Here is a 13,798-nt window from a genome sequence, read left to right as displayed (position 1 = left end):
TTTATTAATAGTTTAATATTAAGGTGAATTTTGTGTGCGAATATTTTTGTATATTTTATATCTGTACTTGATATGAAATGAACTGAAAGTGTTATATAATGAGAATAACCAAATATGGGCTTTCTTGACAGATACAATGTGCATATGTACATATGTAGGTATATAAAAAGGTCGAGCTCCTTGCGCGCCTTCACTTTGAGAATACTTTTGTATAGTGCTATCCACATACATATCGTTCCCCTTATGCCAGAAGTATGAATGTGCATATTTTCCAATTTTGAGTTACCAATTACCAAACCCTGAATAGAAACAAATAATTGTTTATATCAGAAAACAAAGTTTTAATTTTCACAGAGCAATAAACTTTCAAAATTGATTTTCCAACATTTTCATTTTTCTCGCATAACGGCGACGATATATCCTAACAGTCGTACACATAGTCACATCGAAAATTGATATCAATACGTTGATTAAAAATTCATTTTGACAAAAAGACGAAATGCGCTATTGTAAGACTTAAAAGGCAAATTACTTTTGATATAGTAAGAATTTTCCTCTTCCTATGAATACCTATACTCTTTTTCCTCAAATATTGCTTAAGCATAGTCGCGTATCACGTGAAACAACTGTCAAATTCCATACAAATTGCATTGGTGTGAAATATCCGTGAAATTTCGTATATATCTAACGATAAATTAGTACCTACTCAGTTCACGCCGTGAAAACACCGCGCAACATGCTGCTAGCAACATTTTTTTTACACCTGTTTAAAATAAATATGTCATTTAAAATTGAGCGAAAACTAACAGTTCGCTTGCGAATGAAACTCCTGAGTTCGAAACCTACATATTTAAAATAGCTACTGGAATGTAACTGCCAATAGCTGCTTTCAATTCACCAGCGATTAGTGAACAAAACAAAAGCTTACCCAATGATGCATGTGACTTGGCAGCACTGCACTATTTTGTTTTTAACAATTCGCCAAAGAAAACATTTCTTGTGATCGAGCCAAAAAGTAAACAAACGGACAATCAATGATTAAATTTGATAAAAATGAGCTGAATCCGTAAAATATCTCTACTTCTATGTACGTGGAAGCACTGACCTAAGAATGTCACCTATGATCTAAGAGACTAAAAACAAATTTGCTTGAAAATCACTGAACTCGTTCCCACGAGTTCATGTTAACGAAACGACCCGGATTCATATCTGGCCAAGGACTATCACTCCAGTAGCATCCCCCATGCAGTCCTACAGCAACAACAACAACATTGTTAAACTGGTGGTGAATCGAATGAATATTAATTGTGGTAATTACCATAGTAAAAGGGGAAAAATAAATTAAACAAAAATTACTGCATGCATATAATTTATGAACTATATTTTAGTTGGGAGCGTGTCATTATTCTGTATTACAAAATTCTGGGTGACAAAATTCTGTAAATTGCAAAAAAATTCTGCTTTTTAAAATTCTGCTTTTTTAAAATTCTGCTTTTTAAAATTCTGCTTTCTAAAATTCTGCTTTTTCAAAATTCTGCATGTTTAATGCGAAAAATTCTGCTTTATTCAAGTTTTGTGATTTTCGTCATACAAGAAGTACCAAAATAAACATTTATTCCATAAATATACATATATGTTTAAGCGATAACAATATTTTAGTTTAGCCAATTACAATATTTTTTGCAATTCTTTTTAAATATGTAGTGTGACTTAATTCATTTCTTTTCTTAATAATTCTTCGCAGCTGTTTGTTTTTTTTAATTATTTTCCTTTTTCTTCTAACTCTTTCTCCATTTTCTTTTCTTGATATTTGAGTTTTCGCTAAAATAAGTTCCTTTTGCAAACTTAGCACAAGATGGTAAAATTGCGAATTTCTTCTTCCAACAATAACTTTCAGCCGCCGATGCCACGCTTCAATATTGTTTTGTGTTCTAGGAAACGTTTCTGTTTGCGATGCATTATGGTCATGCACTGACCAAAACTCGGGAGAATATTTGGAATTATTATTATTTATATCAATATAATTTTTATCAAACCAAACTAGTAATTTTTTTACACTTTCATCATCGCAGTTATTAAGTAATGTTTGAAAGTAATTCGGTATTTCGCTTGGCGGTACGAAAGCTAAGCTTTTAATCATTCGGACTTGCAGTGCGAATTCCACCGAAGTCCCATATTTTTGAGCCAATCTATACATAAAAAGAACATACTATTACTTAGTATACATACACAACCATAAAATAGGCTTTAATTACCTCTCCTTCTGAACCTTTCGCCATATTATTTGTCCAAAATGGAACAAACAGCCGCGTAAATCAGTATTTGGGATATTGCCGATATGATACCCATTTCGAAATCGCAAATTATACGCTGAGGGTATAAATTTAGTTCATGGTTACCTGCAATCGTCAGCAACTCGTTAAAAACAGCGACATATGACTTCAACGTTTTTTTGCTCATCAAGCAAAAAACGAGAGGCACGATTTCGCCATGTACTCTGCCATGTATGGAAAAAAGTTGCCTCATAACGCGAGGAACAACATGGAAAGTTCCATCAACAGCCCAGCAGTCACTGCTACTCAGCATTTCCAATGAAGATTTTGTCCCCAATATCATAAAAAGTTCATCATCGACCCACTTTTCTGCTAAGACAAAAAGCTCGCCTTCAAGGACATATAAATTAAGTGGCATATCAATATCATCTACAGTTTTTGGTTCTTTCATGTTCCATTTCTTTTTTCTAGTCCGCATTATTTTACTTTTTTGGGCCATTTTAGAAGGTAAAGCATCACGGCTATCGCTCGGAGTTAGCACAATGGTTTCTCGAATTATCTGGCTAGCCGGCAAGCATGTTTTTTTAGATAACTCTTTAAGCTTTATATTAGCATCGCGAACAAAACCTTCCACTGCCTCAGGGCTATGGGTATGTACACCGGACCTTTTAATCACACAATGGATACCGCCTTTTAATTCAGTCACCAATCGAGATTTACAGTGACACGCTATTCTCTTGGAACACGACCAATTATATGTCCTTGTTTTGTTATTCTTTCTAAATAATAGAAATACCCATCAACACCCAACATTTCCTTATTTTTATTTGTTTTCAATATTCTTATTTCGGACATTTTTATCAATATAATATTAAACCACGCTCTTTCACAAAAAGTCAGCACTTAACAGAAGGTAAACAAACAATATAAGAACCGTTGTAGACAGGTGTGGTGAAATTGTAATTCCTCATTTGTGATAGAAGTTCTCATCTCCAGGTAATATTTGATTGCAAACATACCTATGTACATACCAATGTATAAATGTTGTCAACTATAATTAACGTAGGTATGTACATAGGTATGTACGAATATGTTAAAAACAATGGGGCGCATATACTCAAATTGTGTAAAAAGTTTTACTAACAAATAACCATACCTAAATTTGACAATGAATATCCCACAATGTTCTGTATTACAAAATTCTGTATTAAAATAATAATGTTAACAATGTTAAAGAGGTAATGTAATTATTTTGGAAAAGTGCGCACTTTTTCAAAATAATTACATTACCTCTTTAACATTGTTAACATTATAATATATTTTAATACAGAATTTTGTAATACAGAATTTTGTAATATAGAATTTTGTAATACAGAATTTTAGAAAGCAGAATTTTAAAAAAGCAGAATTTTAAAAAAGCAGAGTTTTAAAAAGCAGAATTTTAAAAAGCTGAATTTTGTTTTTAGAATTTTGTACATACAGAATTTCGACACCAACCCTAGTTGGGAGCGTGTCATTATTCTGTATTACAAAATTCTGGGTGACAAAATTCTGTAAATTGCAAAAAAATTCTGCTTTTTAAAATTCTGCTTTTTTAAAATTCTGCTTTTTAAAATTCTGCTTTCTAAAATTCTGCTTTTTCAAAATTCTGCATGTTTAATGCGAAAAATTCTGCTTTATTCAAGTTTTGTGATTTTCGTCATACAAGAAGTACCAAAATAAACATTTATTCCATAAATATACATATATGTTTAAGCGATAACAATATTTTAGTTTAGCCAATTACAATATTTTTTGCAATTCTTTTTAAATATGTAGTGTGACTTAATTCATTTCTTTTCTTAATAATTCTTCGCAGCTGTTTGTTTTTTTTAATTATTTTCCTTTTTCTTCTAACTCTTTCTCCATTTTCTTTTCTTGATATTTGAGTTTTCGCTAAAATAAGTTCCTTTTGCAAACTTAGCACAAGATGGTAAAATTGCGAATTTCTTCTTCCAACAATAACTTTCAGCCGCCGATGCCACGCTTCAATATTGTTTTGTGTTCTAGGAAACGTTTCTGTTTGCGATGCATTATGGTCATGCACTGACCAAAACTCGGGAGAATATTTGGAATTATTATTATTTATATCAATATAATTTTTATCAAACCAAACTAGTAATTTTTTTACACTTTCATCATCGCAGTTATTAAGTAATGTTTGAAAGTAATTCGGTATTTCGCTTGGCGGTACGAAAGCTAAGCTTTTAATCATTCGGACTTGCAGTGCGAATTCCACCGAAGTCCCATATTTTTGAGCCAATCTATACATAAAAAGAACATACTATTACTTAGTATACATACACAACCATAAAATAGGCTTTAATTACCTCTCCTTCTGAACCTTTCGCCATATTATTTGTCCAAAATGGAACAAACAGCCGCGTAAATCAGTATTTGGGATATTGCCGATATGATACCCATTTCGAAATCGCAAATTATACGCTGAGGGTATAAATTTAGTTCATGGTTACCTGCAATCGTCAGCAACTCGTTAAAAACAGCGACATATGACTTCAACGTTTTTTTGCTCATCAAGCAAAAAACGAGAGGCACGATTTCGCCATGTACTCTGCCATGTATGGAAAAAAGTTGCCTCATAACGCGAGGAACAACATGGAAAGTTCCATCAACAGCCCAGCAGTCACTGCTACTCAGCATTTCCAATGAAGATTTTGTCCCCAATATCATAAAAAGTTCATCATCGACCCACTTTTCTGCTAAGACAAAAAGCTCGCCTTCAAGGACATATAAATTAAGTGGCATATCAATATCATCTACAGTTTTTGGTTCTTTCATGTTCCATTTCTTTTTTCTAGTCCGCATTATTTTACTTTTTTGGGCCATTTTAGAAGGTAAAGCATCACGGCTATCGCTCGGAGTTAGCACAATGGTTTCTCGAATTATCTGGCTAGCCGGCAAGCATGTTTTTTTAGATAACTCTTTAAGCTTTATATTAGCATCGCGAACAAAACCTTCCACTGCCTCAGGGCTATGGGTATGTACACCGGACCTTTTAATCACACAATGGATACCGCCTTTTAATTCAGTCACCAATCGAGATTTACAGTGACACGCTATTCTCTTGGAACACGACCAATTATATGTCCTTGTTTTGTTATTCTTTCTAAATAATAGAAATACCCATCAACACCCAACATTTCCTTATTTTTATTTGTTTTCAATATTCTTATTTCGGACATTTTTATCAATATAATATTAAACCACGCTCTTTCACAAAAAGTCAGCACTTAACAGAAGGTAAACAAACAATATAAGAACCGTTGTAGACAGGTGTGGTGAAATTGTAATTCCTCATTTGTGATAGAAGTTCTCATCTCCAGGTAATATTTGATTGCAAACATACCTATGTACATACCAATGTATAAATGTTGTCAACTATAATTAACGTAGGTATGTACATAGGTATGTACGAATATGTTAAAAACAATGGGGCGCATATACTCAAATTGTGTAAAAAGTTTTACTAACAAATAACCATACCTAAATTTGACAATGAATATCCCACAATGTTCTGTATTACAAAATTCTGTATTAAAATAATAATGTTAACAATGTTAAAGAGGTAATGTAATTATTTTGGAAAAGTGCGCACTTTTTCAAAATAATTACATTACCTCTTTAACATTGTTAACATTATAATATATTTTAATACAGAATTTTGTAATACAGAATTTTGTAATATAGAATTTTGTAATACAGAATTTTAGAAAGCAGAATTTTAAAAAAGCAGAATTTTAAAAAAGCAGAGTTTTAAAAAGCAGAATTTTAAAAAGCTGAATTTTGTTTTTAGAATTTTGTACATACAGAATTTCGACACCAACCCTTTTAGTTTATGTATTTTGAAACGAAATTGAACATTTGAATGTTTTATATTCAATTGGAAAAGGATGAAAACTGGGCTTAAGAGATCCTAGCTTAGCTGACGAAATATATAAAACAAAAATATCACAAAAAGAGCATCAGATTTAATTTGAAACAGTTTTGACTGTAAAAATATTATATCCCACTGCAATATCAAATCTTCGAATTTATTCGTCTTACCATACAATCGTCAAAGGTATTTCAAATTGAATCGTTTTTAAAAATAGTTTTACAACCTATTTACTTTACTTGAAAAATATTTTTAAATAAACATATACATAAATAAATATATGGGGCATTCTTCGCCAACCGGACACCCCCATCTGCCCAGAACAGTTTTTATAAAAAAAATGTTTCCCTATGACGAAATGAAAGCTTATGTCATGTACTTTAATTTGTCATGTGGCACTTTTTAAATACTAAAAAGCCATTCCTTCCAAATCTCAAACAAAAAGGAAGTGATTATTAAAAGATTTTCCAATTCTCCAGAAGAAAAAAAAGTTTTACTGTGAATTCTCCTCAAACATGATGCTCGGGGGTTTCTGGGTTCGCTGCTGAATATAAATATTGAAGGAAATTGCTGAAATTGGAATTTTTTTTTTTCATAATACAGGATTTTTTTCACAGTAAAACTTTTTTTTCTTCTGGAGAATTGGAAAATCTTTTAATAATCACTTCCTTTTTGTTTGAGATTTGGAAGGAATGGCTTTTTAGTATTTAAAAAGTGTCACATGACAAATTAAAGTACATGACATAAGCTTTTATTTCGGCATAGGGAAAAATTTTTTTTATAAAAACTGTTCTGGGCAGATGGGGGTGTCCGGTTGGCGAAGAATGCCCCATATATATATTATAACTTTTTATAAAATTACGTTTATTTAGAAATATACACATTGGTTACATTTCAATTTTAATAATAACGTTGGCTTCCGTGATTAGACTTTTACGCATGCTCTGCTCCATTTAAAATCGTTGTACGTGGACGATATTGATAATTGTCTGGGTACTGATAGTTTTGCCTATAATTTGGGTTATAATTGGGATAGTGATTCGAATAATGAGCATAGTTCAAACGTGGTCTTGGGGTAGTGGTAGTAGTTGTTGTTGTTGTTGTTGCATTTGCGATTGTTGTGCTACTGAAGTACTCGGGGTATACATTTGGTACAGGAATTCCGTCAGCGAAGTGGTAATCTAACTCCATTGCCGTAGCTTTGGAATTAACAATTCTCAAAAATGGACCCACCTCGGTGGTGACATTTGGCCAAACAACATTGTTCCTAATAGGAACACCATATGCAGCGAAATCGGCCCACATATTAACCAGAGCGTGCGATAATGCGCGATCTTGCGGAATCAAATTGCTTACTTCTTCCGGGTAGGGGAAGAGGTATATATTGTCGTCGCTAAGTGTGGCATCGGTTGCGAATGGCAAAGGACTTTTTAGGTGCCCGAACCGATGGAATTCTCCACGGTAATCAAAGCAATATAAATATGTTGGTGCTTTCTTGTAAGTCGTTTTAATCGTATCGAGTACTGGGCCGCGGTATAAAATTAAATTTGTAAGCTGTTGAATAATAAAGAAAAGTGCAGTGGTTAATTATTATTATATTTTCTATTAAAAGGTACTGACCTCTAAAAGACCTTGGATCAGAGTGGGTAGAGTGGGGTTACGTGTGTCCTGTTCGCTGAAAATTTCACGTAGCGCCAAGTTTTTCCAAACCAAGTAATGCCGAGGCTGCGTAGTATGCCTTAATACCACATTTATATAGTCAGATATGTTATTTGAACGTAAGCGGGTCAATTCATCATAAAAACCTATAAAAAAAACATATATAAAAAGTATTTGAATATTTAATATTTGTGTCAGTGTGTGTGAGTACTCGTTAATATAAAGGATCCAGCATCTTTGGCCACTCCGATTATCATTGGAACTGTGCGGTTGGCTACCAAGGCGGCGGGATGCACTGGAAGATATTCCAGACTGTCTCCCACGGCTAGTTTGAAGCCTCCCATGAAATGGAGACCTCGAATTTCATTTTCCTCCTGCATTTAAGTATACAATTAATAAAGAATAAAATTAAAGTATAAGCCCTCTTCAATATCATGAACCAGTAATTAGAAAACCGTAGATTTGATATTATGTTTCAGAGAAAAGTAACGTGACGTAACGCTTTTGAAGAAGTCATAGTGTTTGTTTGCGAATTCATAGTGAAGTCAGTGTTTTGACAATTATAAAAATTAAAATGAAGTGTTCGGTAAATGGATAATGGCGAATTTGTGTATTTGTTTGGTCTCCCGAGAGACGAAAGTGCATGTAAATTGTGGGATCATTTTTACGGTTAATGAGTTTTTTTCCCTTTTTAACTTCCCTTTTTTTATTTATCCCTTTATTTCAATTAATTTAGATTTTACTAATTTCTGAACACTTTTTGTTCGGCCAATTTCGCCTACACATTAACTTTTACTCAGTTTACTTCCTTTGTTTACATTTTATTTGATTTGACAGCGAAAAGCCTTGCCGTTAAAAGTGTGACGTCACGCCTAGAAAATTAATTTTCTTCTTGCTCTTCGCAATGCCTGTCTTGAATAGTGTATTATTCAATAGCTGATTCATGTTTCTAATATACGTTAATATAAATTAATCGATATGGAATACATACGTAATGTCGCTTCATAGTTTCGAGTAACTCTGTAGTACTTAGTCGCTCGAAACAGCTATGCAGATTTTGCATTTCTAACGTACTCGTACGTGGACAACGTGCTGATCGTGCAAAGCTGCGTGCTGTGGAAAGAGCATCTTGTTCCAAAAAGAATGGATTCAAGGCAGTACCTGATTGCAGGATTAGCTTATGAAACAGACCTTGTGCCTACACAGAGAAAAATTATATTGATTTATTTATTTAATTTACTTTGTTTATACATTTGCTTTTTTAACTGTCTTATTGTAGTAAATGAAGATAGTATAGTATGTACGCACCTTATTACTTAAGCTTAGTGCATGCACTAAGGTGGCGCCACCAGCCTGACCAAATAAAGTAACCTGTAGTGGATCTCCTCCAAATGCTCGAATGTATTGTTGAATCCATTCCAGTGCCAACTGTATATCGGCCAGTGCTACATTTCCTGGCATTTCCTTTGACAACGTTGTAAGGAAGCCGAAAGGTGCAAGTCGGTAGTTGATCGATACCAATACCACATCTTGTTCCATAAAGTAGTCTGGTTGAGCTTCCTCAGCGCTGCCATCAAACAGCATTTCGCCGTGAACGAAAACCATCACTGGCAAGAGACGCGTTCTCTGTTGTGTTCGAAGTACGAATGATGGCACATGAATATTTAGGGAAAGACAATCGTCAACATTTTCATGACGCGCTTCTGCGGCAGTTATGAGCTTTAAATCAGGAAATTGTGGGCAATTCGGTGCCACTTGAGTCGCATCAATTGGTTCATTTCTGTAGTGTTTGTAAACATTGGCTTGCTAAAAGAGATGATAATAATAGTTAATTACGATCGGATCAAGTTTATATAATAGGTCTATGGATAAGTTCGTGCGGTTTTACAACAGATGGCGTAACTTGATTGTTATTCCATCGATCCACATTTCCAAACATTCATTGGAGAGCTACTGTCGTAAGGCACAAACGTCAGTATAAGTTTTTTATTTGAAGCGTAAACAACAATATTTTTACCACACTTGAAAATGTCGAATTTCGTGCCAAATAATGTGTTTTTGCGGGGAATTCTTCTTCATTATTTTAATATGAAGAAAAAAGCAGCCGAAAGTCATCGTATCTTGGTGGAAGTTTATGGTGAGCATGCTCTAGCTGAGCGAACGTGCCAGAAGTGGTTTGCACGCTTTAAAAGTGGTGATTTTGGCCGCGCCGCCAAAGTTCATGGATACCGAATTGGAGGAATTGCTCGATCAAGATCCGGCTCAAACGCAAGAAGAGGTTGCAAAAACTTTGGGAGTTGATCAATCAACCATTTCCAAACGATTATTGGACTGGATTAGATTTATGCAAAAAAAGCTAATTCCAAAACCGCTGAATTCAAAAATCCACATATTTTTTCCCTGTTATGTAGTTTTCGAGAATTCGCCCAATAACGGTTTTGAATTAAAGAAAATAAGGTGTTGGAATATTAGTGAGCTACAATCTCACTAAAAAAAAGACCTAAATCATGTCGCGGTAACTTAGACCGTTATTCTTTTTGTAGACAAATGCGGCCAGCGTAGCTGGTGCGCTTGGTGCGTAGCTATATAATCAATTTTTATTGAGGTAAAGGACTTATAAGCAATTTATTTTGGAGGGAAGGCCCAAGGACAAAACGCGGGCTGGTGGGACGTGGTACTGCGACAACGCCATCACCTCTGGCGGCACAAAAAACAACGATGGTAGTAGATATAAAAGGAGAGAATATCTCACTGACTTCTAAGGCTACGCTGTTACAAAGATTTCCCGGGGAAAAATGACTTCATCACTTGGTATCGAAGAAAGTGTGAAACTTTGTGAAAAACTGTTGGAAGTCCTATGTGCCTGCGCTCGGGCAAAAGTTTAATTTTCACAGATTCTGCTGGTATGGAAGAAAGTTTTTTTTTGCGGAAAATCATATCTGCGCTGTCCACAGATAGCGGAGTGGCGAGCGTTTCTACGGGTGTATCAGCTCGCCGAATAGGTGATACAACTTTACATGCTTATGCGGTAACTGGCGGTGATGACGAGGGTTGCAGCGTGCTATTGAATTGGCAAGCCGTAACTCCTTTGAAATACGATTCGCCGAATTTCAGTTGGAGCAGCTGAGCCACTCTTTACCTTTTTGTACGCTTGTTCTTGGACGAACACGTCGAGACAACTCGATTGTGCGGAACGCTTTTATCACTTCATTAGCTTTTTCGAAGTTTTGCACCTCTGCCTGTGCTTGCAGCTGCCTTGAAGGAATACCATCAATATTATCTTCGACAAACTATTCATCATTGAGATTGAGGCCATTTTCAGTCGTTTATTATTTGCATAAGTTTCGAAGGGGGGCCGAATCTCCAGACACGTCTCTCGAATCTTCTTCGTTGGCAACTCTGCGAGGAGTCCGTCGGCAATTCTGATGAGCATCACACTTGAATTATACCACGTAAATGTTTCGCTCCTATCTTAAGCCTCACAACTATTCGTAGTTGGAACGTTGGAGTTTGGGAACGCCACATTTTCAAATATTCTTCGCCATCGTATTCAGTCACCAGCTGCTTCATTGGTTCGAGTACTTGGACTTTAGGCCTCGCGCTCTCTGCAACGACCATTACTTTGTTTATCTCTTTCTCCAGCTCAAATTTAAAATGTAACAACTCAAATTCTTTTTTAAATTTTTTAACTCGATTTTGACTGCTTTGCTGGAAAGTTTGCCGCTCCAATTGTGTCACTGGTGCTGCACATCAACTCTCGACTCATTATCTGGTGCCTAAACCTTCTGCTACGCAGGTACCGTGCTTTGTTATTTTCGTGCGGTAAAGGGGTGTAAGCTTCCCCTTAACCATTATTGTAACTTATTGCTTCCTCATAATCCGAGAGTTTTTTAAGTCGAGCAGCGAGATAAGCTTCTGCTCTGCTTGGGTTGAGGGCGACATCCCTGAACCGCACTTTTACTTGGAAAAATGAAAAAATTTGCAGCACTAATACCTTCTCGATTCATTACTATAAAAGTTAAATTTTATGAAGGAAGGGTTTAAAAAAAACTTAAGATATATCGAAAAAAATTGTAATAACAGATTGAAAATTGACAGAAATTTAGATGTTTCTAAGTGGAAAAATACCCTAACTCATTAAATTTTCGTTAAATTTTTTCCTTTCTCTGTAAACTAAAATGGTATGTATGTATGAGGTGACGCTATGAAATTGATGCGTACTGTCCCAAGGAATTGGAATTAGAAAAACTTAATCTAGGCTGCAAAAATTTTAACTATTAATGTCAACAGTTATAAATCGTATTTACATATTCATTATTACTGATTTAGTCGAATGTGCTGTCGGTACTGCTGTACAGTAGCTCTACCTAGAAAATCACCACCGCTATAACCACCTCTGTCTAAGGAAGAATACTGGAACATAGTGAAGAAGGCAATGGAATGAAATCCACTCACAGCGAGAGGAAGAGCACCAGGCAGGTCAAGGGAAACCCGGAAAAGAACTGACGGTTCAACTCGGGAGAAGCTTGAAGCAGGTGAAGGCGTTATCCAGTAATCGGACGAGATGGCGAGTATGTGTTGTTGGTGCCCTATGTCCCACTAGGGATTCACGGAAACCACGATGAGTAATTCAGGAGATGATGACATGAAAAGATCCGATAAATCAATATGCCGAGTGATAAATTCGCACATAATAAAATTTGAATCAAAGTTAAAATAAACTTATAATTTAATAACAAGTGTGCATAATATTTCTAAACTACCACGCAAGCAGATGTCTCTTACAGCGGTCGCAGTTGAGAGTTCTTATAGCACATATGAACGTCCTTACTTACGAATATTTATTAAAAAAATATATATATGTAAAATGTATATAATATGATAATATAATACACTTCTGTTAGGTGTTTGGCCGCGCTCCTCCTCCTACTTGTGGCGTACGTCTTGATGTTGTTCCACAAATGGAGGGGCCTACAGTTTTAAGCCGACTACGAACGAGAAATGGTTTTTAATGCGGAGCTAAGAAACAACCGTTATGTGAAAAAAGTTATAATACATCAGTTATAAGCCATATAAAAAATAGGTTAAATATTCACGACTTTTATCGAACATCGAACACACAAATAAAAATGTTGCTTTTTAATTTGTTGAATTTGTGTCACTTTGTAATTTGTACTTACTTGAAAACGACCTAAGCCCGGACGTACTACTCCATATTTCAAACCAAGATATGAATTAATTGGTCTTCCTTTTATGCGCTTGTATCCTATTTTACCACGAACTACGCCTAAGCCTGGCACAATCAATTCATCCGGATGCTCTGGTGGAGATCCAGGCCTGGGGATTGACTCAATTATAGAGCCAGCTGGAACATTTTGTGCAAGATGGCCGCTTTGTACATCATGTTCTGTTTCAACTTCGCCACCCTCGATATCATAGTCGTCATAAGGCCATTGTGTATTACACAGGGACAACGAAAGGACTAAAATAAAGGTGACACACAAAAGTGGAGAAATTCGCTTTCCGCGAGGTAACATTTTATGTTAAGCGAACCGAGTGCAACTAAATGCTGTGATAGCGCGACGAAACTAATATGAAGTTCCTCTTTACAAGTTGCCGAGCCACAAATGTATGTACATATGTATTTTAAAAATAGTTTTGTAGATTATTTCATTTAGTAATATGTACATACATACATATGTAAAGGGTTATTTAATAAGAGGTGTCATTTTGATATTCAAAGAAAAATGCTATTTTTTAATATAAATGGTCGGATGTTTATTTCATTATAAAGAGGAAGGTATGCCGTTAATAGTGGAAAATAACCACCACGACCACGCTTACAGGACAATATCCTTTTCATGAAGTTTTCCATAAGCGAATGGAAAAGTGGCTGCCCGATGTCCTCGATAGTCTCACGAATTCCATCTTT

General features: G+C 35.2%; 1 protein-coding gene across 1 annotated transcript; it reads right to left on the bottom strand.

The window, feature by feature from the left end:
- Positions 1-7,042: 7,042 nt before the first annotated feature.
- LOC129241729 (glutactin) lies at positions 7,043-13,441 on the bottom strand. The gene is made up of 6 exons (XM_054878210.1): positions 13,047-13,441; positions 9,175-9,672; positions 8,858-9,064; positions 8,078-8,240; positions 7,828-8,012; positions 7,043-7,761 (listed from the first exon to the last, which is right to left on the bottom strand). Exons 1-6 carry the CDS (start codon positions 13,401-13,403, stop codon positions 7,141-7,143), a joined length of 2,031 nt encoding a protein of 676 aa, XP_054734185.1. The 5' UTR covers positions 13,404-13,441; the 3' UTR covers positions 7,043-7,140.
- Between the last annotated feature and the right edge of the window lie 357 nt (positions 13,442-13,798).

This window comes from Anastrepha obliqua, chromosome 3 (genome assembly GCF_027943255.1).
Source record: "Anastrepha obliqua isolate idAnaObli1 chromosome 3, idAnaObli1_1.0, whole genome shotgun sequence".
NCBI classification, from domain to species: Eukaryota; Metazoa; Arthropoda; class Insecta; order Diptera; family Tephritidae; genus Anastrepha; species Anastrepha obliqua.
The sequence above is the reverse complement of the archived record's forward strand: the minus strand, read 5'-3'. Positions and strand labels throughout refer to the sequence as shown.